The 25,435-nt window shown below is 43.6% G+C and overlaps 4 protein-coding genes and 1 non-coding gene across 10 annotated transcripts in view; 1 reads left to right on the top strand and 4 right to left on the bottom strand.

Moving 5' to 3' along the window:
* Positions 1 to 8,445, top strand: part of LOC111070153 (rho GTPase-activating protein gacF) — a 54,728-nt gene extending 46,283 nt beyond the window's left edge. For 2 of the 6 annotated variants that reach the window (XM_022360499.2, XM_022360498.2), the window contains exons 3-5: positions 2,034 to 2,137; positions 5,167 to 6,554; positions 6,671 to 6,754. In XM_022360499.2, coding sequence (XP_022216191.2) covers positions 2,034 to 2,137; positions 5,167 to 6,554; positions 6,671 to 6,734 — 1,556 coding nt within the window. In that variant the 3' untranslated portion in view covers positions 6,735 to 6,754. Of the gene's footprint in view, positions 1 to 2,033; positions 2,138 to 5,166; positions 6,555 to 6,670; positions 6,755 to 7,216; positions 7,996 to 8,256 lie in introns of those variants that run through there. The other 4 variants (XM_022360500.2, XM_022360502.2, XM_022360503.2 and 1 more) reach the window with 4 other exon arrangements.
* Positions 8,446 to 10,789: 2,344 nt separating this feature from the next.
* Trnaa-agc lies at positions 10,790 to 10,862 on the bottom strand. The gene has a single exon. It is a non-coding gene; the product is annotated as a tRNA-Ala (tRNA).
* A 6,520-nt stretch (positions 10,863 to 17,382) lies between these two features.
* Positions 17,383 to 19,511, bottom strand: LOC111070020 (4-coumarate-CoA ligase 1). The gene is made up of 4 exons (XM_022360315.2): positions 19,147 to 19,511; positions 18,693 to 19,087; positions 18,517 to 18,633; positions 17,383 to 18,449 (listed from the first exon to the last, which is right to left on the bottom strand). Exons 1-4 carry the CDS (start codon positions 19,285 to 19,287, stop codon positions 17,483 to 17,485), a joined length of 1,620 nt encoding a protein of 539 aa, XP_022216007.1. The 5' UTR covers positions 19,288 to 19,511; the 3' UTR covers positions 17,383 to 17,482.
* Positions 19,512 to 19,785: 274 nt separating this feature from the next.
* On the bottom strand, positions 19,786 to 21,683 carry LOC111070002 (4-coumarate--CoA ligase 2). The gene is made up of 3 exons (XM_022360288.2): positions 21,475 to 21,683; positions 20,903 to 21,420; positions 19,786 to 20,845 (listed from the first exon to the last, which is right to left on the bottom strand). Exons 1-3 carry the CDS (start codon positions 21,616 to 21,618, stop codon positions 19,888 to 19,890), a joined length of 1,620 nt encoding a protein of 539 aa, XP_022215980.2. The 5' UTR covers positions 21,619 to 21,683; the 3' UTR covers positions 19,786 to 19,887.
* Positions 21,684 to 22,467: 784 nt separating this feature from the next.
* On the bottom strand, positions 22,468 to 24,473 carry LOC111070061 (probable 4-coumarate--CoA ligase 3). Its single transcript, XM_022360361.2, has 2 exons — positions 23,800 to 24,473; positions 22,468 to 23,740 (listed from the first exon to the last, which is right to left on the bottom strand). Exons 1-2 carry the CDS (start codon positions 24,471 to 24,473, stop codon positions 22,774 to 22,776), a joined length of 1,641 nt encoding a protein of 546 aa, XP_022216053.2. The 3' UTR covers positions 22,468 to 22,773.
* Between the last annotated feature and the right edge of the window lie 962 nt (positions 24,474 to 25,435).

Genomic DNA, 25,435 nt, shown 5'->3' with positions numbered 1-25,435 from the left:
TGCAACACCACATGGGTATTACGGGGGGCAATCGGGGCTAGGGGACGGACAGCAAAGTGAAAGGCAAGGCTGTCACTGGGCGGGCCGGCTCCCCTGCCCCACCAACACCTCCCACCCCATTGATTTTAACAAATGAACTGACGCGCTTAGCATGTCATTTGTTTAGTATGTCTGTTTTTTGTTGATACCCTATCGGAGAGGGTATTATGAGTTTGATTAGACGTTTGCAGAGCACAGAATCTCCTAGAGTTTCCATAGAAGATAGAGATAGGGTACCAAATCGTCGGTGGTGCTGTCAGAACAGAGAGCTCAGCATTAAATGTCCAAAATTCTCTGCGCTAGTGTACGTACAAACGGGAACAATTACTCATGTCAATGGGAATTTCTTTTGGTTGGGAGGGAAATTATAAATCTATCGTATAAACGGGAACGGAACGAAAGAAACGCTGGGAAAGGGAAGAACGGGAACATGGTATTTTGTTGTTGTTGTTGTTGGTTTTGCCATAAGTTTACAATTTCCGTATTGTAAAAGAAAAGGCAGAAGAGAAGATTGGGGGGGTAAATTCTGGCACTGGAAGTCCAAGAGGAAGAATGGTGTTCCGGGTGTGAAAGCTAAGGGAAAGTGGTAAGGGGGGAGGCGCTGTAAATAAAAACGCATGCCTTTTCTGTATTGTGGCCGGAGTTGCAGTTGCAGTTGCAGATACGGTAGTATACCCATATGGGCCATAAATTGCATGGGCCTATTGACAGCAGTATTTTATGATATTTGCCTCCGCCGCCATAGCGTCTGTCTGTTTATCTCCTGGCACAGTTTCCACACAAAAGTGAACTCTGGGGAACGGGAGAGAGAGAGAAATGAGATAATTCCTGGGCATTACATCACTTAAAAAGTTCTTAAAGGGAATGAACGTTCCATATACACATACATCCACAAATATCCTTATACCCTCTACTCTCCACAACTGTCATTAAAATATACATCAATTTTAGATGGTTAATAAATGCACTCCCATCCTCATATCATATCATGAGAGCATGCCAAAAACTGTTTCCTCTCCATAAACAATTTTTCCATAGTTTTTCCATCACTCAAGTGGCCACTCCACTCGCCTTGGAGTCTAGTCAGGGGACTGGCCCCCGCGTTAGATGTTCGATTATGTGTGTGTGTGTGTTCCGGGCATTACGGGGTATCCATAATCTCTAATAATAATTTTTTTTATTATGAACCTCGGAAATTCTTTTGCCGCTTTTGAAGCAGCAGCAGCTGGCTACGATTTGCCATTTCCTATGGAAATTGCTCCCGTAACAAGCTGCGATATTTATAAATTGATGTTTATTATGCACACAAAGTGCATAAAGTTCATTGAACGAACAACACTCCAAAAGAGCACAAAAGAGCTGCAAGAGCTGCACAAGTGCTGACACACTTTGGCCGCCAGGCCACTGCCACGGAGCCACATAGCCACAGCCGCCACAGTGCCAACTGACAAAGAGGCAGGCGGTCCTCCACAGTGCCTCTCATTGCTGCTGCTGTTGCTGCTGGGGGACCGACCACACAAGTGGTTTGACCTTAAACGATGTTGAACTTGAATTTTTTTTGGTGTCTGTGTATTTATTCATATCATTGCAAGACTTCAAGTGCAAGGCGGCAGTTTCAATTAACCCGAAGGAATGATCTTTATATAATTTATGTCCACTTTCCGGGCATCTTTCGATTGGGTTGACAAATGTGGAATCTATGATTAAGTGGATCGCAGCTGGAACTTCTTTAAATGGTTTATATTTGTTGTAGTTACTTTTTGTTGTTTGTTGCATGTTTTTGAAGAGCAGTTTCAAGTCTTTTTCTGGTTCCCCGACATCTCGCCAGGTGTTGGGTATGTGTATGCAATTAACAACTCGTTGGACGTTGGGCCCTTTACGGCAACTGACATCCTGACACTCTGTATTTTTCTTTTTTCTTTTTTGTGGGTCAGACTGTGATTGATAATTAATTAATATGAGACTTTCTCTGCGCCCTCTCTTTTTTTTTGCAGCGATTCTCCAGCGCTCCACTGTGGATGTGGGACGCATTAAGCTGCAGAGTGTGGCCACATGCCTGTATCTGTGCATGGATGCCTGTGGCGCTGTCTATGGCTCGGTAAGTAAGCTAAACATTATAACCAAAAAAAAAATATATGATGTATGTATAAATCCCTGACAAGCCCTGATAGTCAGGATAGAGAGTGCAAAATACAGACATCCCTTAAGTGAACTTCAATGAAGTGAAATTATTTTTCGCATTACAATTACACGCTTCTGCAATTCTTCTGCCGATAGCTCTATTTTCTCTTTATCCCCCCCCTCCGCAAACAAACCTCTCTCTCTTTAAATAGCCCAAAACAAAGGAACTGTTAAAAGATTGAGGTAAACCCCGACAAACACACATAAAAGAAAGAGAAGAGCTCTCCTTTGCCAGTCAATAAATAAAAAATTAAATGTGAACAAAAACAAAGCAACACGATCAGGAGCAACAGAGCGAAGAGCAGCCAGCAAGGAGGAACCTTTCCAAGTGCCAAGTGATATCGGTTGTCCTTTTGGAGGGTCCTTTGTGCCTGGACGGCCTTCCTTTCACAATTAATGTGACACTTTATCCCGCTGTGACGCTCGGAGCGAGATGCGGAGCGATGCTGCCTTTTTTTGGTCTGGCGCCATGCAACAGTGATTGCATTTCGGGCGACATTAGTTTTTAGTGTTTTTTACATTTTGGTTTTTGGTTTTTGGGTTTTTGTTTCTGCTTGAATTTATTTCATTTCTTTCCGCTGTCGATGTCGCATGGCACTTTGACCTTTTTCGCATTCGAAATAGAAGCGACTGTGCCAATTCTGTCAGCCGCATCGCGAGTAGGCATTCGATTTGTATCTGAAAGATACTTTGCGGTGTGTGGTGTGGTGGATGCTGCTGCTGGGGTGTTGATTGATGCGCTTCACCAGCGGCGGCGTTGCAGCCCTTTGAAGGCGCCGCACTGCATAGCCGCCCGCCAACATATCTTCGAAAGTTGGTCAAGTGGGCGGCTGGCTCTTGTTGTTTATTTTGGCGACCCCAGCGCGTCCGGCCTGCCAGCGAACACAGACATATAATTTACACTTTTTTATTGCAACTTTTGGTTGTGAATTACTCACGAAAGACTCTTCAGAGTCTCTGCTCTGTTCTGTTCTTTCCTGTGTTTCTATTTATAAAGAAATTACTCTAGCAAATGGATTTTGCCGCCTCGTGACAGCATTTCATTACATTTTAATATTTTAAATAATTTTCGCGACAATCTTGTGACTTGGCAGGTGATTTGCATGCTAATTGAAACCCTCCCAAAATGGTTTGCCAATTCATAAATTCTCAGAACCCCCCGCAGATCCGAAAACCCCTTGCCTGGCTGAGTCACCAATTAAAATGTTGTTTTTGGCTTATTAATTTGCATAATTTGTTCTCTGGGCAGACCACAGACCACACGCTGTGAGGGTTTTCGTGGAGTCCAATTAATGGTCGTCGTTGCCCAATGAATATGTTGCATCATTATCATGCTTATTGTCCTGTTTAGTGGCGATATCTCACGACCCTTTGGAACGCGTCACGCGGCGCTGATGATTCTCTAAGTGGTTCCGCTTGTAGGTGTTTTCTTTCTGGAAACTCTTTTTTTATCTATAGAGAGAGGGAGAAACAACCGGTTGACCCTTGGCCCTGGCGCCAATAGAGAGGTGTCTTAGAGCTAATGGCTCTCTAGATATCGATTCAATTCTCTTCTTTTTCTTTGAGTGTGTGTGTTTTTTTTCTTTATCAAAGTACAACTTCATTTCATTTCCCTTTGCTGTCTGCAAAAATTGTCACTTGCAAGACACTAAAAACTAAAAATAAATCCAAATGCTAGGAAATAACATAAAAGACTGTGCCACACAATAAAATAGTGAAAGAGGAAGGAGTCTTCTTTGGGGAAAGAGCAGCAGCCAGCCAGCCAGCCAGCCAGCCCTACTAGCACCGACTTTGTTGTCACATATGTCACAAAAATGTGTCTCGTCGCGGCACGACCTCAACCTCCAACCCCCAACAAAAAAAAAAACAACAACACAACTCAAAAAACGTTTGTTGATGGCGTCAACATTTTGTGCCTCAATCTTTGTGAATCGCCCCTGCTGCCTGTTGCCTGTTGCCTCATTTGATGCCTCATTTCATATCAGATTGGATCGCGTCTCGCTCCTGACTTCAGCCTGATTAATTTCTAAATTTAATCGGCGACATTTTGCGGTACCTTCCCCTTTGTTTGCCATTTTATTTACGAAACAATTTTAATTGCCTGACAAGCGAATTAATTCAATGTTGTTAATTGAATTTGATCTTCAGGCAGTCTGCCCTGCCCGTCTGCCAGTCGGTCGGCACATCTCCAAAGGCCACCATCCCGTCCCATCCCCTCCCAGGCATCCTTTTTCTTTTGGTCTTGAAATTTACATTTCTACCTAAAACGAATGTGAAAATTTCACTCCTTCTTTTTCGGATTTGGAAATTCTTTTCGATTTCTCTCAACTGCTGTTTGCTGTTGTTGTTGTCCTTTGTGTGCCGGCGCTGGCTGGCTGTCATGTGGCATTCATAAAGTAGAAATGTTTATGGGGTTTGAGGCCAGGAATCGATGGCTATCTGGATGGCCAACACCGATAGGGAGCACATCCTGTGATAATGAGCGCATTTATCTCAGAGATTCCACAATTTGATAGACAAAAGAGAATAGACGCCGCCGCCCTGGCCACAACTGTTTGGTAATTCAAAGCATGGGCTTCGTTTTTGGTAATGATTCTTGTGGAATGCCCCGCTTTGAAGTGGCCTTTTATTTGAGCCACCAAAAGGGTTTAACATTGGTTCCATTTAGTGGACATTGCTTCTGTAGAAGCCTAGGGACAGAGGCAACAGAGTGGCACTGCTGCATGACGCAAAACGGCAGAGCATTCGTTGATTTGATGTACCTTTGGTGGATCTTACATGCCTCTCAATCTCTTTCGATCACTTTGCAATCACTTTCGATAGTTTCCTATTGCTTTGAATTACTTTCCAATCCTTTTCCATGACTTTTTAATAGTTTTTAAGTCCACCCTGGCTCTTACTTTACTTGTACTCGATAATTATTGTAGCCAAATCATTTAATGATAGCTCTTCGATTTGTTGCAGAAAGACTTCACCGACGACTGTGTCTTCAACGAGAACATGGGCCTGCAGAACTACAACACATACTCCTCCACCTACAACTCGAATGCCCGAAGGGTCTACTACTTGGCCCTGAATCGTCATGGCGAGCCCCGGCGGACACAGATCCCGGCCAGCCGTTCGCTGGGCAAGCTAACCACCTACACGAATGCCATCACGGAGACGGTGCCGCAAGAGCGTGTGGAGCAGTTGATAGCCAAGAATTTTGGGGCAAATCGCATCAAGCATGGCGTACGGCAACTCTGTGATACGGGCAAGCCGCTGATTGAATTGATTGATGCGGTGAATTTCAAGAAGCCACCAGAGTGTAGCAGCAGCAGTGGCAGTAGTAGCAGCAATGGAAGTGGCACGAGTGGCACTAGCAGCAGTGCGAGTGCTGCCATCACCACTAGCTGTGGGGGAAGTAGCAGTTTGTTGTGCCCAGGCACAGGCACAGGAAGTGCAAAGCAAACTGCTACTTCCTCCACAACTGGCAGAAATAGTGGCATTGCAGTGCCTGTGCATGCGGCCAGTGCCGGTAGCCTGATTAGTATTAGTAACAGTAGTCAAAGCGAGAGCGGCCATATTAGCAGTAGCATTAGTACTAGCACTAGTAATAGTACCAGCAATAGCAGTAGCAATAGCAGTAGCAGTAGCCATAGCAGTTCCCTGCATCCCCCTCCGCATCTGCATCCAAAGCAGAACAAAAAGAAGAAGCGACGCATGTGCAAGCTCCACGAAAGCGAGGAGCAGCACAATTGCCCAAAGCGACCCGCGGGCGGTGCTGGAGCGCTGAGAAAGCGCGGCCCCAAGGCACAGCGTTGCAAGGAGCTGCGTGACAAGGCGGCGGCAGAGGGTGGTCCGCCACCCAACTGTGGCAAGAAGAATGGTGCAAAAAAGAATGGAGGCGCAGCAGAAGCATCCTCGTCCCTGCCCAAGGCCGTCCATCAGCGTCCGCGAACGGTCAATGGCCAGCCGGGTGGCAAAAAGAAGCCACCGAAGGGCGGCAAGCAGCGTCCGATGGTAGGCAAGAAGCAACTGCAGCAGACCAGAGGGGCAGCATTGAACGGTGGCAAGCAGCGCAAGCAGCGTCCCGGCACCACGACGACGATGGCCACCAGCCTGGCCACGCCCTCCGACACCCACTGGGAGAGCAGCTCCCCGCTGCCATCGATGGCGCTAAGCGAAACCAGCGATCGGGTGGAGCGAAATGTCCGCATGAGCAGCGTGGAGGAGGAGCAGGACGAGGACGAGGGATCCCTGGAGGATGCCAGCTACGAGGATGCCACATCCGAGGCGCATGCGCGCAGCGGTGGCGGCGCCGCAGCAGGCGATGATTCGCTGTACTACGATTTGTGAGTTTTCCCCTTCCTCAAATCAACAATCAAAATTTTTAACTTTTACCCCTAACTCTCACATTTATTTTCCACCTAAAAATTGGAACTAAAAAAAAACGTTTAAAAAATTTAAGACTAAAATTTTTCCAAATTTTATTAAATATGTTTCAACTATTTTTTTTTTCTGATTGGCATTAACTATTTTTACCATTATCTCTCACATTTTGTACTGTTTGCAAACAGAATTAATATAATTTTTTATTTAAAACAAAATTTAATTTTTTTTTGGTTATTTGGTTTTCTTTTAAATCATATTTTTGGTTTTACAAAATTTATATTTGTTTATGTAGTTGGAAAATTGAAAATTTTTCATTATTGGTTTGGCAACAAGGAAATGAAATATTAAATTAAAAAAGTACAAAGTGTGGAAGCAAGTCGAATAACTAATATAAAAGTGAGAGAAAAATCAAGAAATATTCAGTGTAAAAAGTTGATACCGAGAGTATGCGAACGATATTGTAATTTGCAAGTTTCCAACAACACCTTCATCATCATCATCATCACATCGCACATAAAGTACACCACACACCACCATACATCATACATACATACATACATATGTGTATATATATGTTATATCCACCCAAGAACTGTGGTTTACTAAAGTATTTTTGATGCAGCGGACCATTGTCCCCCCAGCGATGATACCCCCATAAACACACACACATGATGAATATCAAAATGTATTACGACGGAGTCTCGAGTATTTTATAAGAACGCCCCAAAAAATTGGATTAGAATTACCATCGAAATGTACGATAAATTGCACGCTCATCCGACAACAGAACAGAACAGATATGTATATGTATAATCGCAGGCCATAACACCAGATCTAATAAGAGAAAGTCTATTGAAATACTTGAGTCTCTTGAAGAACGATGAAAAAAATACTCAAAAATACGACCACATTGAAAACAATAACGATAACTTGCAGAGTACGCTTTAAATCATTTGAATCGTTTGTAATCGCTGTTAACGAAGCTGAGAAAATTTCGAATATGTTGAGAGAACCTTCTTGTACATAGAAACACACGGTTTTAGTCCCTAGGTTAAGTACTATGAAAACGATTAAAAAAAAACTCACAAATCACAAGAATTGTATTTTTATTTATAAACATTTTGAGCAAAACAAACTAATATGTATGTAATTTATATTTATTTTCGAATCGATCGATCGGCCAGAGATAAGCGTGAAATTATAGCCAGTAGTTTTTTGTATGTAAAAATTGAGTTATTTATTTATTTGCAAATACTATTTATTTATAGACTACTAGATTAAGTTTCCCTAGAACTAACAGATCTTTGTTATACTTAAAAAAAACGTTTCCATCTAAGTGAGTAGAACGAGAAAAGAGCATGAGAAAGCAAAGCAAAACAGAACTAAACAAAATAAAATTAAAAATACATTAATATCAAAAAATATCGAGAGGTTGTTCGAATTTTTTTATTATAGATTGAAGAGTGGTAAGAGGAGTAGCATTATATATATCTCTTTTTTTTTTTGCATGGCATTTTGCACGTTGAAATAAATTTATACAAAATTTAGCACAATTCACTCATTTATATATTTTTTGGCATGGCTTTCAATATATCTTTCGCTATAAGATAAGTCCCTGATTCCCCATGATTCCCACTATAATATTCTATATAAACTTTACAGCCACTGTCTGCTGTTCCTGCCGCTGATGTTCCTGCGAAGAAGCATCCTATGAAGAGAGAAAGAGAGAGTGATGACCGATCCACCACACAAAAGAAAAGCTAAAGTTCCTGATCTATAAGCATAAGAGTTCTACTAGTACGATACCAGATACTACAACAAAAAAAAAAGTTTAATATTTTTCGTATTTATAATTTAAGACTGAAAAGAGAAAGGTAAGGAGAAAACTGAAACAAAGCTGCTGTAAATAAACTCAAAATATATTAAAAAAAAAAACACAAAACAAATCTTATCTTTGAATTTATGGTACCACTGGAAATTTCCCTAAATTACCGTTTTGTTCCGATTGTCATCATTATTATGCTGTCAAGCAGGTGAAAAGGAGATAACACCTTACGCCCTCTCTCTCTCTCTGCCTCCCTCTCTCTAGTTAGAATCAGCTGACAACAGTCAAAGACCTTTTTCTCTGTCGTAATACCCAGCACGGTCAGCACGTGCCAGAAGCGTACAGATCATGTGGCCGTCTCACCGAGAAGGAGAGAGAGAGAGAGAGAGAGAGAGAGAGAGAGAGTGATCCCAGTGTGGGGTGGCAGAGAGACGATTAAATAATAAATGCGAATTGAGCTAGTTTACGCTCAAATAACGGGGACTCTGCACCCAGAGACGAAACCTGCCTGGCCCCGTCCGTCTGTCTGTCTGCCAGAACCGCAGTCGCAGTCCATTTCCATGTGTGTGAGACAAGTCACGTAGGCCTTGAAATGGCGAAATTGCTGGCTGCCGTTCGCCTCATTTGTTCCCACATTTCATATTCATTCATACGCTGGGCTGGCCTGGGGTCTGGTGGATTTTTCGCATGAATAGACGAAACACGAGGCTCCCGCCCCATAAGCCACCCAACCACCACCCCCCACCTCTGTCTGATCCATCACACACAGCAGCCGAAATAAAATAAAAAGTGAAAACGAAACCAACCCAAACGAAAAGCTCTCTTGGCAACATAAAAACGAACTTAAACGCTCTCTCGTGTTCGATCATAACGCTGGCGTAAGCATAAAAGAGATGGCCGATGGATGACGTCAGTTGTCGCGCGCTCTGCATTTCCGCACTCCGCACACACTCCTCACACGCTCTCCCATACACCACCTGCCCAGCTGCTTACGACACAGGTTGCTCTCATCATTATCCAGCCATTTTGTGCTCTCCTCTCACCTGTCCCTGTCAGCTTTAAATGCGAGCAATTGCTTCGGCTGCTTAGAAGAGTTCATTCGATCCGTGAGAGAGAGAGAATCACCGGCTGGCGCCGACATGCACTAACACACACATCGTTTTTGTCTACCTTTCGTCATGAGTCGCGTAATCGCTGCTATAATCCGCAATCGAAAATGAGTTCAGTAAAGCTCATGCGACATTAAATGGATTAAAACATAGAAAAAGAGTAGATGAGATTGTTTAGGGGGAGATGCAACTAGTACGAGCCTTTCTACATTCTCGTAGAGTATTCCAAGTGCGACTACCCCATCACAGCCGCATTTTTTCGCCTACGTCTGCTGCTGTTTATTTGATTTTTTTTTTTTTTGCTTTCGCACAAAATGTCATTCGGGTTTTGGGGAACTTGCAGCCCCAGGTCTACGTGACGTATGGAGAATACACACCGCATTATACCGCTGATTCATGCAGATCCACAATCACATCCAATCGAGTGGGTATCCCAGCAGCTGCTGCCCCCCAATCTATTCGGTTGCAGCCATTGGCCATTCAATGCCAATGCCAATGCCATTGCCAAACCAAAGTCAAGTGGTGGCCAAAGATTAGATAGTTTTATTAATGAATATGGGAATAGGCCATGCAAATGGAATTGGAGATAAAAATCACGAGTGGCGCTAAATCAAGGGATTATCTTAGGAATCAGGCATTCTTAGCAGGGGTTATACTCTCACAGATCGTTGGAAAAAATACCAAAGGAGAAAGAATCTAGAAAAATTAACGCATTCCAAACTTAAATTTAATTAAACAGATTTCAATCATCCGAAACATGACGGAAATGTCAAAACGTTCTATCCGCAGAATCTCTGGCTTCCCATCCGATCCACCCGCTGGCTGGACTGAGCCTGGGGGTCCGTCCCGGGGTTTTAGTTGCATTTCTAGTTCATGGCCTGCATTGCGTGAACATGATGAATGATACCTAATTGGATTAGCTGCAATGCCTGCTCTGCTGGCTGGGCGCACACCCGGGAAATGGAGAGACAGCCTAAAGAGCTACATGCATTGATCCAGAACCAGAACCAGAGCCAAAACTCGATTGCATAACTGGAAGTTAGTTGGGAAAAGCGTGTGAAATGTAGTTGTAACCGGCATGATATTCTATTTACTAAATAATTGGACACCAAATGTCGTGGACGATGGGAGAGCATGTCAATCAAACTGCCAGACGGCCGACTTTGGGTTAACTATGAATACAGCCCCTAGCAAAAATGCATTACTTAAGAGAAAATGAAAAAGAATTAAAGTCCAAACCAAAAGTGAAAAAAATAAATCCTGGAGATGCGGGGCATCGATCCCCGTACCTCTCACATGCTAAGCGAGCGCTCTACCATCTGAGCTACATCCCCTGATGAACGTGTTGTGTCTTGGGTTCGACTTGAATGCTTTTCCAACTATTTGTATGAATATTTATTTCATTTTAGAAAAAAAGCTTTGCACAAAAAGCTTTCAAATATTTTGATTTACTAATTTTTAAGGTAAAATCAAATTTTTCGAAGGAAATGAAATTTTAGCCAAGGAAGAACAATGAAGATGAAATGAAGATAAAGTGAAGATTTTTAGTAGAAAAAAGTTGAAACAAATCAATTTGGTTATGATTAAGTTGATTCCGCACGGGTTCGAGCCGGTAACCTTGTGCATGAGAAGCAAGATATCTTCAAATTTCCTTCAAATTTCTTCAAGTTCAATGCACAACATCATAAATATTCCATTTAATTGATGGTTCTCGGAGCACTTTCCTCAATATATGGAAGTACATATGTACATATGTATGTACTTTCTATTTGCCTACAACCTTCACCTCTTTGGGTGGGCCCACAGAATAAAGGCCATAAAAATAACAGGGAGTCGAAGTCATGCTTGTGATGATGACATGCAGCTCGTAAAACAGTAGAATATTGAAATGTTTATAAATACCAGCACACACTCCGGAAATTATCATAAAACGCGGCTCATTAAAATGATATAAAAATTGAATGTAAATGGGAGTAAATGAAAAGTTGACATTGAAAAAGGAAAAAATGATTTCAGACTTGTTCCCGCCCGGGTTCGAGCCGCGGACCTTGTGCGTGTTGCAGCTCCAGCGGCAGCAAACGGGATTCGAAATTCGAATGAGAAAGTCGAGGGAATGTTTGGGACTTGATAAGGCCCCCACAATACAGAAGATAATTTGTCATTCATTCATTTGCATAATTTCCAAGGAAAATTCTTTGAAGGAAAACATAATTTATGGCCTTAGCGATAAGCAAGTAAAAGTGTTTCGGCGTAAAGTAAAGCCTTTTTCTCCCCATAGTAAAGGTACGACATTTAGCTAACTAGTTGCTCTGATTACCGTAATCATTATAAGGGGGGAGGGGTCTAAACTCAAGGCCAAAAGACCTATATATGGAGCTATCAGCTATCAATGGGGCTTGGGGTCTCGTGGTGTCGTGGTGCGTGTGTAGGAGCCCCTATAAATAAATAAAATGTAAAAGCAATTAGTTGGCTTCTTGGCCAAAATTGATTGCAAATTCTGCAAGCGACGACGACTACGACGACGAGGCCTAAGAGTCGTCTAGTGATAAGGGTTTTCGATTCTAAGTGGAATGGACACCCGCAATGACCGGGGGCCAACAAACGGGTTCAACGGCTGGTCTGGGCTCCGTCCGATACAAGTGACAAGTGAACATGGAAAACTAATTTATATGGCGCATGCGACAGGAAATGCAATGCCAGAGTAGAAGTCCACTGTCTGTGGAATGCCATGCCACGGACTGGTTGGTGGCTCAATGAAATGGTCGCTCTCAATGGAATTGGCTAAAGAGACACTTGGGGCAGATGAGACCTTGACCGGGTCTCGGTCTTCGGCTGCTGCTGCTGTTGCTGGTCGAACGGTAATACGAAACCACCGCTAAAATGAAAAAAATATAAAAAAAACAAGTGAAAAATAAGTCAAAGACGCAGCCCGAGCCTGGGCCTTGGCTAACAACACTTTGCTCTTAACAACATCGGCGACAGCAACTTTTTGGCCCCCAAGACCAGGATGGTGTTAAGGAATCGTATCTATTGCGGCAATCTCGGCAATATGTTCGACACTGCAACGAAACAAATGGAACTTCAAGCTAAAGCAAATTTAAACGTCATGAAAATCCCTTAGATGAGCTGAGAAAAATAAAATTCTGAATCAAAATCCACTTAAATAACATTTAAAATCGTTAAAAATTAAGCCTTCCATTTTGCTTTCATTTCGCCACCATTTCTTTCAGTGTTCGTTTCAGCAGCCGGTTTTCAATCTGCTGCATCTAGCCGCAGGCTTCATCATCTGCAGCGGCATCATCATCAACTTGTGGCATCATCTCACCAGCGATCGTTTCGCTTGTTGACCAAGTTATGCTTCATGCGAACAACAATGTGTCATGTCCGACCGCCAGCCAAGGGGCAACATGTTGCCAGAGTTCTCTCCTGCCACTGCCACTGCCCCTGCCCCTGTCCATGCCCTGCCCACCGTCTAACCATTCTTCACACCTCCCACAACGGGGCGGCAAAACGAGAAATTCGCACGCTCCAGGCGCCAGTCGATGGTGAGCAGATCTGCAGCACAAAGGAGGCGACTCCTCCTAGACTACAGACAGCAGAGCCTGTTGTTGCTCTGCTCTCTGTGGGTTGCATCTTCATCTTTTTATTAATCGCCACATTTTATTTGATTATCTTCACAGACTAGATTTATGCCTCGGCGGCATAATTTACTCGCTAATCATGCAACACTTTTCATTTTGACACGTTCGGGCGGTGGCGGCGGCCTCTCCACAAAGCACCCGCCAGGCAGTAATTATGTAAATTTTTCCTACTTTTCCAGAGGCCTCAGCAGAGGCTGGCTGCAACTTTTATGATCTCCTGCCCCGCCCGCTGCCTGCTGCTTCGTGCTTAGAAGGAAAAAACTTTCGAACACAAATTGATAAAGGCACCCAACAACACAACACAACAGAACCGAACACAAGCTGTAGTAGTTTTTATGGCCCGCACGATCCCCAATCGATCCCCAATCGTACGCGTCGCGCGCTGCTCTCTTGTTTTTCGTTGCACATAAATTACAGGGGACCCAGGATCCCTCCCAGGTCCGGTATAGAATTCCATAGAAAATGCAGCGAGCCCCGCTTGCTTGTGTTTTGACACCAAACATCCGCTCTAAGCCGCAGCAATCGTACCAATCGATGGGGTTAAAAGGGAAGGGTCTGCAAACGGATAGGGATAGGGAGGATGTGATTTTGTTAGCCATTGCCGCCTCATGCGCATGACTGCAATTTAAGCGCCATAAATTGTATACTATTTATCACCGCCCCTCCTTTATTAGAGGCTGCCAACGCTCCCTGCCCCTCCATTAGAGGCAGCTCCCGCTCCACCTTCATTCAAAGCAACCACAGCAAGGCCCCTCCATACGCTGCACAGCAATGTGTCAAAGTTGTTCGGGCCTTGTACTGGAAAGAGGGTATTAACAGAGCATTTTCCTGTGATTTTCTGCTTCATAAAAAAGGTTACAGATGACTTAATACGTTTTTAGCTGAGGCATGGTTTTTGTAGGAGTATTCTACCATCCAAAAGGTTCTGAATGGGCAATCAGATGACAAGTACAGGAACTGAAAACTGGAAATTAGTTATGGGAGAGAGAACCCAAAGTGAATGATTTGCTTTGACACATGCAAATTTTAATCGGAATTAAACAGTCCTTCAGCGAGACGTAAATTAGTTGCCACTATTATAAATCTCTCAGCGTTCTCTAAGTGTGTGTGTGTGTGTGTATATATTTTCTACACGATTAATAAATGCCAATTATGCCAGACGGAGACTCTGTGGCAGTCATTGGTGTGGTGTGCCAGCAGTGCCATGTAACATGACAAACTGGTCGACAGTGGCTAATGAATTAATCAGCGAGAGAGATTGGATCTGAGATCTGATCAGCAATCAGAAATCATTCAAGAAAATCGCATAAAAAAATAAAGAGCGTGGGTACACCACAAAAACACCACACACAGATTATAATTAGTGGCCGTTTACTGACAAATGATAATTGGTATTTGCATGACAATTAGAAACGCAGTCGCAGATCGAAGGAGGCGCCAGGCGGCTTTGAGTGGCTGCCAGAACGCCAGAACTAATGCCCATTGGCGCTGCCTGGGTTGGCCACTTCCTGGATACCATTTCGAAGCAGGTTTCTGAGGAGCCAGAGACATGATCACCCATCCGCCAGATGCACAAGAAAATGAATTTATTTATAAGAAATATCGGATTTCATTGAACTTGACATTGAAAATACATACGTATGTATAAAACGGCAGCAGAAAGAGCCAGCCAGAAGTCTCTCTGCTCTCCCAACTGTCAATCAACCCCAGAGGAGGGGATTGAGTGGTGTGTGTGTGTGTGTGTGTGTGTGTGTGTGTGCTGGTGCGATCATTATCACTGATCCCTGAGACCAAATTAATACTCTTTGCCCCTCTAAGTGGCCGCTTAATTGTTGCACATTTATTTCGGGAATGTTGCACACATCGATCCATGACTCAGTCGCCAGAGCAGACATGTCACTCATGGTGCATGGGCCATGGGGCATGCTTTGGGGGCACAAAGTATCCAATTGCAATGCTGACAAGATCACGTACAACGGCTGCTTCTTGGCCTGTCAATCAACATAATAATGTTATTTGGGACAAAAGTAAATGGGTTTGTTTCCATTAAGTATGTACTTCCCTTTGCGAGGGTCTCAACATGAGTTCCCTCAGCTGTTTGTCTGTTCAGGTGATCTCTTTGTGGAGGCTTTGAATCTGCCAAAATGTTATCTTTCACGGGGGAGATTATAGGGGAACTGACAAACGGGTGGCACTTTAAATTCATTTTTATCTCTAGTTGTTTATTTTTGTCACTGATTGATGATTGCAGTGGAGATTTTCTGAAAAAACATTTCAATGAAGTCACTCTCAAACTGTTGATCGAACTTTCGGTAGAGCAAAGGAGCGACTTTAATCTGTAAACACAGTCTGCCTAAAGCTTTCTCCTCAAAATGTCCCCTATTCATTCCTCTATTCCTCCTCTATTCAACTGTTGTTCTAAATTTCCCTTGAAATTCAATTCCCTAAATTAATTCCCCTAAATTTCCTAAATTAATTCCCCTAAATTTCCCTCAAATTTGCGCGCTTCAAGCCGGCGGCTGATCAGAAGCTTACTCGCCAGCAGCTGAAAAAGTCGCTTTCGTTTTCGTTCCGATACAAATTTGGCAAATTGTGTCCTCAAACTCCAAAAATGGCAGCAAAATGTCAGATCGAGACCCAACAGTGTTAATAAATGTGTGCGAGTGCAGTGAAATAAGTGAAAAGTGCAAAGAAAGTGAAATGTTCGTTTGGCTGTACGAAATAAGCTGTGCAAACCACCAAAATGCCTGAGAAGTCTCAATTTTTTTTGCGTGCGTGCGTGCATTGCGTGTGGACAAAGCAACATGTGTGTGTGTGTTCCGATGCAGCGAGAGAGCTATCAGAAAAGAGAGCAGATGCTAAGAGGGTTTCTCTTCAGAGTTTTTTTGTTTGATTTATTTTCATGTTTTTGTTTTGCGTATTTAATGACTATCAAAGTGTTTGCGTGTCAATGGCTTTCAAAGTGTTTGTGTTTAAAACTGAGTTATAAAATCAATGTCTCTAAAAGTGTTTGTGATACAAATTTCAATGGCTCCCAAAGTGTTTGTGATTTAATCTATGGCTCTAAAACTTTATGTGAGAAAAATCAATGGCTGTCAATGTGTTTGTGTCTCAATGGCTCCCAAAGTGTTTGTGATTTAATCTATGGCTATAAAACTGTTTGTTAGAAAAATCAATGGCTCTCAAAGTGTTTGTGTCCCAATGGCTCCCAAAGCGTTTGTGTTTAAATATATGGCTCTAAAACTGTATGTAAAGAAAATCAATGTCTCAAAAAGTGTTTGTGCCACAATGACTGAAAATGTGTTTGTGTTTTAATATATGGCTCTAAAACTGTATGTGAAGAAAATAAATTTCTGTTAAAGAGTTTGTGTCTCAATGGCTGAAAATGTGTTTGTGTTTTAATATATGGCTCGAAAACTGTATGTGATATCTTAATACATTAGCTGTATGCGAAATAAAAATCAGTTTCCTGTCGAAGTGTTTGGGTCTCGATTTCTGTCAGTGTTTTGTGATAAAATGTCTTCCAAATTGGGGAAACTCAATAGCTTTAAAACGGTACATACGGGTCCGGTACGGAACTAACAAAAAATCTAGACTTTAAAACTGATTCTGAAGGAAAACTGAAATATTAAACAGATGAAGAAAAATGAAATTGAATAAAACAAAATGTGAGTGAGAGCCTGCAAATTTGATAGCTTACTTTTTTATTTATTTTATTTATCATTGTCATTTCTTATCGCACTTTCACTTGTTATATAATGATTTTTAATCTTTAATTGCACTCTTTTATAAGAACTCTAGAGAGTAGAGTCTCTTTTAATATCCTCTTATTAGATATATTAAGCCTCTTACAAAATCAGTAATCCCCTAAGACTTGAACCCATAAAGAATACCGCTGGGAGCATGGATTTTCATTAATTTTGTGACTCAATAAACTGATAATCTTAATTGGCATTCCTATAGATATTTCTCTTACAACATTTTACCCTCTTATCTTGCTCATACGATTGACCTCTAACATGTGTGTTGTTCCCTTGAATTACTTTACACCCTTTATACCCTGCCTCTTGGCCATCGTTCAATCGTTCAATTCATCATTCAATCGCACCGCAACTATCGCACCTGGCGGCCTCTAATCATCAACAGATAAGCCGCCAACGAACCCACCAAAAAAAATGATATCAAAAATGTTTTTCGTTTTTTTTTTGTTTGGAATTTATTTGGTTGTATCTTTTGCCCGCGCATGGAATTAAATACTGACTGTGTGAGTCATTTTTTAAGCCTAACAGAATTCTTAAACTATTTGAATGGATCTAGTGGCCATTGCCGTAGTCGGACCACTTTTTCCCGAGAGCCTGGTCGCGTGCCTGCTGCCGCAGGACCTTGCCACTGCCCGTCTTTGGCAGTTCCGTGAGGAAAAAGACGCCACAGTGAAGCTGCTTGTGGGTGACGACCAGTCGCTTGGCCACATACTGTACAATGTCCATTTCGCTCAAGCGACTGCCAGGTATCTTTACGACAGCAGCGGCCGCTGGATCGCCATCCACATCGTTCCACAGACCGAAGACACAGGCTTCGATCACATCCGGCAGTTCGGCAATAACTTGCTCCAGTTCGTGGGGGCAATACTGGGCCCCATGGAAGCGCAGCATCTCGTTCTTACGCTCCACGATGTGCAGGTAGTTCTCATCATCAAAGTAGCCCATGTCACCGGTGTGGAACCAGCCCTGATAGTCCTGCATCCGCTTCGATTCGTTGGGGTTGCCATAGTAGCCATTCCATTGCTTGCCATTGTGCAGGAGGATCTCACCCGTCTCGCCATGCCCCAAACTGCGGCCAGCGTCGTCCAGTATTTTCACCCTCACCCCTGGCACAATTCTGCCCACAGATGATGGCTTTGCCACGCCCATATTGGCTGAAACGCCCCCGGTTTCCGTGAGAGCATAGCCATAGGATATCTGTCCATTGAGGAGATATTCCTGCATCTTAAGGACATTCGCCACATAGCAATTGCCACCGCCAATGCTGATGAAACGAATGGTCGCGAGTCGCTGTTTGCTCAACGTTGGAGCCTTAATGAGAGACGCCACCTGCTGTGGCACCAATGTGAGGAGCGTGACCTTGTACTTTTCCACCAACTGCAGGAGATATTCGGGGGTGTAGGCGCGATCTGTGATTATGCGCGTGGAGCCATGACAGGCGCTGAAGAGCATCTGAAACATGCCAGCGGACCAGTCGATGGTGCTGAAGGATAACAGAACATCCTGGCCCGTGACAAAGCTACACGAAACGGGAGAGGAGAGGGATTAGAGAGGGAACGGATCCTGGAATGGAATGTAGTTCTTACCCAAAATCAAATAGACAAGCTGCATTGGTTATGGTCACTGCCTTGGGGAGTCCTGTCGTGCCCGAAGTGCACAGAATGGCCACCGTTTGATCGCCACCCAAGAGCAGCGGTTCGGGACTGCAACAAAAACACAGATATTGTATCGTTGACATACAAAAGGGAAAAGGTTTCCTTACACATAATAAAGCTCTGCCTTGGTGGGTTCCAGCAGATCCTCCACCCTAGGGATGCCCAAACGATGATCCTTGAGGGTGTACACATGACTCTTGAACATCCTGGAAATGATGCTGATGCGAGGATACACGAGACCATCACAAAAGATGATCCTAGGCCGCGTGATGGAGAACAAGTGCTTGAGGGTGTCCTCGTCATGCCAAGGACTCACGGCATGGAAGGGTGTGCCGTTCAGAAGGCAACCCAGCACCACTGGCATTAGATATGTGGTATTTGTGCCTGCCACACCCACCACATCGTCCTGCTTGAGGCCCAAGGCTTTCAGCTGCTGGGCAATCCGAATGCCAAAGGAGATGGCCTCTCCGTTGGTCAAGGCAGTGCCCTCTGTATCGGAGATCTGTTGAGGAAATATATAATTGGGTAGGGATCTCTAGAGAAGGGGGGGAGAGCCTTTACCTGACACAAATTCGATGGATGATTTCGCATAAATGCAAACAGTATTTTACCAATCGAGCAATCTGCATCGAAAAAGCTTTGCGGCCTCGGTCCACTCCATATTTTCGTATATTTATCGAATTGTGTGCTCGAGCGCTCCATAATGAAAGGTCCGTCCGTCCGTCCGTCCGCTGATAAGCGCTCTGCTTTCTCCGGAATGTCGGATGTCTATGGCGGGGTCCAAACGCTTTGCACGTTCTACAGCAACTGGCGAGAGGTTCCTCTTTAGGTTCAGGTGCGTGTGTTGTGCTGCTGTCCGGCGCCTTACATATCGTATCTTATCACGCTTTATCGCGCCATAACCGTTTCCGATTACGATTGCGATTTGCGTTTTTCAAACGGTTTTTTGCTACGTCACTTAGTTGAGAGAGAAAGCGAGAGAGAGCTCCAAAAGCCCAGAGAGAGGTTAAATATAAAGAGATAGCAGATTAAAGAGTAAATTAAATGGGTTAGTTGATTTCTAATATTTTCTGGAATGTGTTCTTTATATTTTACCAATATTTTTTCTGATATTTTTTAACTTATATTTTCTGATATTATTTAGAACTTTTTTTTCAATAGCATTATATTTCAAAATTATTTATTATTAATTATTTATTAATATAATTTTTTTTTGGGTATTTTGCCGATATTATTTATAGTATTTTTCTACTCTTTATTTCGTATTTTTTTCTAATAATTTCTCGTTGCTTCCTCTGATTCCTAATTTCTATCTTTAACTTCCAAAAAATACGCCTTGGTGGCCATTCGATTCGTTTTGCCATTGGGACTCCGTTTCAGATCCTCCACGATAATGGCCCCGCCATTCAACTGCTTATACTTGGCATCCGTGTGATCTCTCACATAATCCACAATGTCCTGGGCTTTCAGATCACTTCCCTGCCTCTTGACGACAGCGGCGGCAGCCTCATCCCCATTGATTTGATCCCAGACGCCAAAGGCGCAGACCTCGGCGACGTCTGGCATCTCGGAGATGATCGTTTCGATATCATTCGGATAGTACATGATGTTCTGGTACTTCAGCATGTCCTTTTTCCGTTCCACAATGTACAGGAAGCCATCGTCATCCATGTAGCCGAGGTCCCCCGTGTGGAACCACATCTGAGAGTCGCGCACCTTATGAGTTTCCTCGGGATTGCCGTAGTATCCTGCCCAGTGCTGGCCATTCCGGATGCACACCTCTCCAACCTCATCGGGACCCAGGGATTCCCCCTCTTCAGATATTATTTTTGCCTTCAAGCCACTCACCAGGCGACCAACAGAGTTGGGTTTCTCATCAAAATGATAGTTCATGGTGGCCATTGCCCCCAATTCCGTGAAGCCGTAGGCAAAATGGAGACAGTCTCTGCTCAGGCGACTTCTAATGAGATGCTGCGTCTCGACGGAAGCGCGACCTCCTCCAAATAGGTAAAACCTGAGGCTCGAGAAGTCTGCGGACTCGAATTCCGGAGAATTAGTCATCATTGCCATGTGGGAGGGCGCCTGCATAATCCATGTGATCTTGTGCTCCTCTATGAGCCGCATCATGTACACAGGATCGAAGACATTATCTGCGATAATCCTTGTAGTGCTGTAGACTGCCGATGTGATGGTTGTCAAGACCCCAGTGATCCAGTCGAGGGTGCTGTGTGAATACTGAATATCCGATGTGGTTAGGGAGCTACAAATGAAATAGAAGATAAATATACATCTAAGAGATTGTATCTTTAGTACTTACTGGCAGCCGGCTAGTATCTGTCGACTGTTGGTGATGGTCACCGCCTTGGGAATGCCCGTGGTGCCCGAGGAGCAGAGAATCGCCAGCGTCTGATCGATGCCGTGCTCCAGTTGGACGGGCAGAAAGTTCTCCCCGATGGGGGATGAAAGTATCTGCTGGATGGGCGTCGATCCATTCTCTGGATGGTTCCGCATCGTAACGATCTCCACACCCTCCATGTCCCGAGTGGCTTCTCTCACTTTCTCGTACTCATCTCCGTCGCAGAAGACGATCCGTGGCCGCGTGATGGAGAAGAGCTTATCGATGGTATCCCGATCGTAGGCGATGTTCAGCGAGTGGAAGGCGATGCCATTGAAGAAGCAGCCATACGCGACGGCAGGGATATGGGTGGTATTCCTGGCGATAATACCCACGATATCCGACTGGAGGAGACCCTTCGTACGCATATACGAGGCCACACGCATCGCATTCAAATGGAGTTCTTCGCGGGTGAGGATTGTCTCCTCTGTTGTGGATATCTGGAAGATACAGATGTATCTCTCCCTTGATGATAGATGGAATCAGATACTCACTTGGGCAATCAGCTTAGGGTGCCTCCTCATTTCATGGAAGATAATCTCCCCAATGGATAGATTCGGGTCAAAGTACTCTTTGATCTCTGATCCACTCCAGATCTTAAGGTCTCCATCGTAGGAACTTGCGGGTACGTAAGGCATTGCCTCTGATGCTTTTTGTATTGCTATTATTTGAGGTCTGGTACTCGACTGATGACAATTGGCGACTTGCAGTCGTGTTTTTATAGAGATTCGCATTTGCATTTTTTGTTGTTTTTAGATAAGTTTGTGGGCACTTACACTTACACTTGCACCTACACTTACATGTTGATTTACCCTCACTTTTACACTTACACTCAGTTTTGATTAGAACCCAGAAACACATGATTGAGATTACAATGACCAGTGGCACTTTTTGAACGAGCAGTTCTAGAAATGTACATATGTGTGTGTGCCGTTCGCGATCTCAATGAATCTTCTAAATGCATGACACAGCACTTGGCAGGGTGGCAGGGGCAGGGGGTACTCTACTGCATGTTACATCATCATCGTCTGTAGAGGCTGGCTGGCTGGCTGGCTGCCTTCATGACTCGATGGGAAATTTTCTTTTGTTTGCGTTTTCGTCGCGTGCTTATTGTTATTGGAAAATGAACTTCAATCTTCGATTTGAAAATTATAGGCCAGCGATAAAAAGGCAAAGTGCTGATGCAGCTACTTGCTACTATTGCAGCTACTTGCTTAGAGATCAATTTGCACACTATAACGTATCCAAAAGATACATATATGATTTAATAGTATAAGCCGTTTTTCTTCTTTATAAAAAAGTATCTTTTTGTGTGGTTTGTTAATGATAACAGATATTGGTTTAGATTACTAGATATCTACAGTAAGGAAATAGGACCAAAACAAATTTAGTATCTAAAACAAATTTAGATACTTGTTAGGCATCCCAAAAATACATTATTGTTTTATTTTCATTTATTTATTTATTACATTTTTAAAAATTTATTTTCAAAATTAAAAATTGTTTTCTTAAGCAACAAAAGTATAATTTTCCAGTGGTAATTTGTATAATCTTTTGTGTAATTGTTAATTCGGATTAAGATGTATCTTTATTGGTGTGCCAGATACATATTACAGTGAAAAGTTTAGATAGTATCCGCGTAAATACGTTGTATCTTGTGAGAGGGGGCAAAAGTGCTTGCGGTTTACAGTTTGTATCTGTATCTTTTGAAAAGTGAAACTCTTTTTCGCTTAGTCATTCGTTATGCCGCATGAATTATATCTGCGTATCTATGCCATGACTCTGTGGGTTGTCTATGAGGAGGAGGAGGAGCTCCGCTTTATGTAGTCCGCTTTCACCGCCTGACGATTGACCTTTCCATTGGCACTCTTTGCCAGCTGCTGCACGATCTGCACCCCACCATGGATGTGCTTGAAGGGCACGGAGATGTGCTCCCGCACAAAAATCTCCACCTCAAAGGCTTGGATTCGGCTGCCAGGACGAAGGACCACAGAGGCAGCGGCCGCATCGCCTTCCTGTTCGCGCCACATGCCAAACACACAGACTTCCGAGACATCAGGCATTTGGGCGATCACTTCCTCGATCTCATGCGGATAGTACATCATTCCCAGATACTTTAGCATGTCCTTTTTCCGCTCCACAATGTACAGATAGTTATCCTCATCAAAGTAGCCAATATCACCCGTGTGGAACCATCCTGCGGGGTCCTGCATCTCCGCCGTGGCCTTGGGATTGCCAAAATATCCGCTCCACGGCTGTCCATTGTGCAGCAGGATCTCCCCCACTCCTTTGACCGCCAGATTGTGCCCCGCGGCGTCGACAATCCTCACTCGAATGTTGGCCATCAAACGACCCACCGATTCGGGCTTCGATTGCGTGTCATAGTTGTAGGATACGAGAGCTCCCAGCTCCGTCAGGCCATAGGCATTCCTCAGGATACCCTGCCCGTGCAGGAAGGATTGCATTTTCTTGAGAGTCGCCACAAGGCAGTGGCCGCCTGCAAAGAGCAAGTGCTGCAGGCTCCTCAACTTCTGGGCCTTGGTTTGCGGGCAATTGGCCAACATGGCCACATGGGAGTTGGCCATAATGGTCCACGAGATTTCATTCTGTTCACAGATCTCCAAAAAGTGTGCAGGGCTAAACATTTCGCTGGATATCAAACGGACAGTGCCATAAACTCCAGCCGTGACGAGAGAAATGAGTCCCGTCAGCCAATCCAGGGTACTGGGAGCATATTGGACATCATTGGGCGACAGGTAGCTACAGCAAAAAGTATCTTTAAACCGTGCACTCTGAGAGTATCTTTCGTTTGGGCGTACCTGTGGCACTCGAAGAGCTTGCGACTGTTGGAAATGGTCACCGCCTTGGGGGTTCCTGTGGTGCCCGAAGAGCAAAGGATGGCCATGGTGCGGTTTATGCCCCCAGCGAACTCTGAAGGTTCATAGTTTCCATTTACAGCTGTTTTCAGTATCTCTGGGATGCTCGCAACATGCGGAATCTTTCCATTGACTATGAGAACTATGGCACCCAACGATCCAGCCATGTCCTTGATCTTCTCATAATCCTGACTGTCACAGCATAGGATGCGCGGTTTCGTGATGTTGTACAGATCCCTGATGGTCTTCTGCTCGAGATTCGGATTAACGGCATGGAAGGGTGTGCCGTTGAAGAGGCAGCCATAGGCCACGGCTGCCACATGTGTCGTATTCCTGGCCATCAGACCTACAATATCCGTTTCCTTTATGAACTTTTGTCCCCTCAGATAGGCCCCCATTTTGGAGGCATTCTCCAGCATCTGCCAACGCGTGAGCCTCGTATTATCCGAGTGCGATATCTGGAATATCCTTTGGGGCTCGCGCTGCAGCTGTCGAAAGATGATCTGTCCAATGGTCAAATCTTCATTGTGGAATCCCTGCTGCCGGGCCCCGCACCATATGTGCTCCTTTGAATCGTACTTCGTAGAGGGATTACTGCTGCCGTTTTGATTCAACATTTTGATGCAACTGCCGGCAGGTCTCTGATGGCGGCTCCTATTTAAAGGTCACGCAAAAGATTGCAAAATTGGAAATGGAATGGAATCGAAATTAGTCGGCAATTTAGCAGCAGTTAAAGTGTCCGGATATATTTCGACGACAAAACGCTTTCGCTTGACACGAGATGTACCATTTTGCTGTCAGCAGCCTCCAATGATCAGATCAGATGATTATTCATTCAAAGTTGTGTAATGGTTCAGCTGAGACGTTTATTGAATTAATAGTGGAGCTTTTGGGGGGCTTAAAAGGTGATTTAGTTAGTAATTAGGTGTGTGTATGGGTCATATTATGCTTAAATAAATTTAAGGAAAATTAGGTACTTCCGTTCATATTTTGGAGAATGTTTGGGATCTATGCTTTGTGAATTTTTGTTTACCCATTTTTCTAGGTTTATTTTCATCATTAACTGTATTGAAATCAATTTAATTTTTTTTTTTTTTTAATTTTTATCTTGAATTTCCGTTTTTGCACGCACCATCTAGTGCTTCATGTTGGAACTATTTTTTCACTGAATAGCCATCTGGCGCCTGTTTGCAGCAACACTTTTCGCCACTAGAAACCGGCAATAAATAGAACTTAACTTAACACATGGCGCCAATATGAATGTTTAGCCCATTGTCAACCAGCCAATAGGTATTTCAATGTTACGCAAAAATGATTATAAATTATTATTTTTTTATACATAAAACTACGGTTCAGGTAAAATATATCTATATGTCAGCATTATTTTCCACACTCCAGTTTAACCTTAGTTGTGTTTAAATAAGGGGGCCCTAGTGGGTTAAGTTCTCAGCATTCTCGGTCACACTGCACACTGTATGTTTGGTTCGCTTTTAAAAAAAAGCGAAGAAAGATATGAAATAATAATAATAATAGTAAGAGAAATAATAATTTCTCTCCTCGTGGGAAAATAAATAAATAC

This window comes from Drosophila obscura, unplaced genomic scaffold (assembly GCF_018151105.1).
Source record: "Drosophila obscura isolate BZ-5 IFL unplaced genomic scaffold, ASM1815110v1 contig_4, whole genome shotgun sequence".
NCBI classification, from domain to species: domain Eukaryota; kingdom Metazoa; phylum Arthropoda; class Insecta; order Diptera; family Drosophilidae; genus Drosophila; species Drosophila obscura.
Note: the sequence above shows the minus strand (reverse complement) of the source record. Positions and strands in the feature narration are given on the sequence as shown.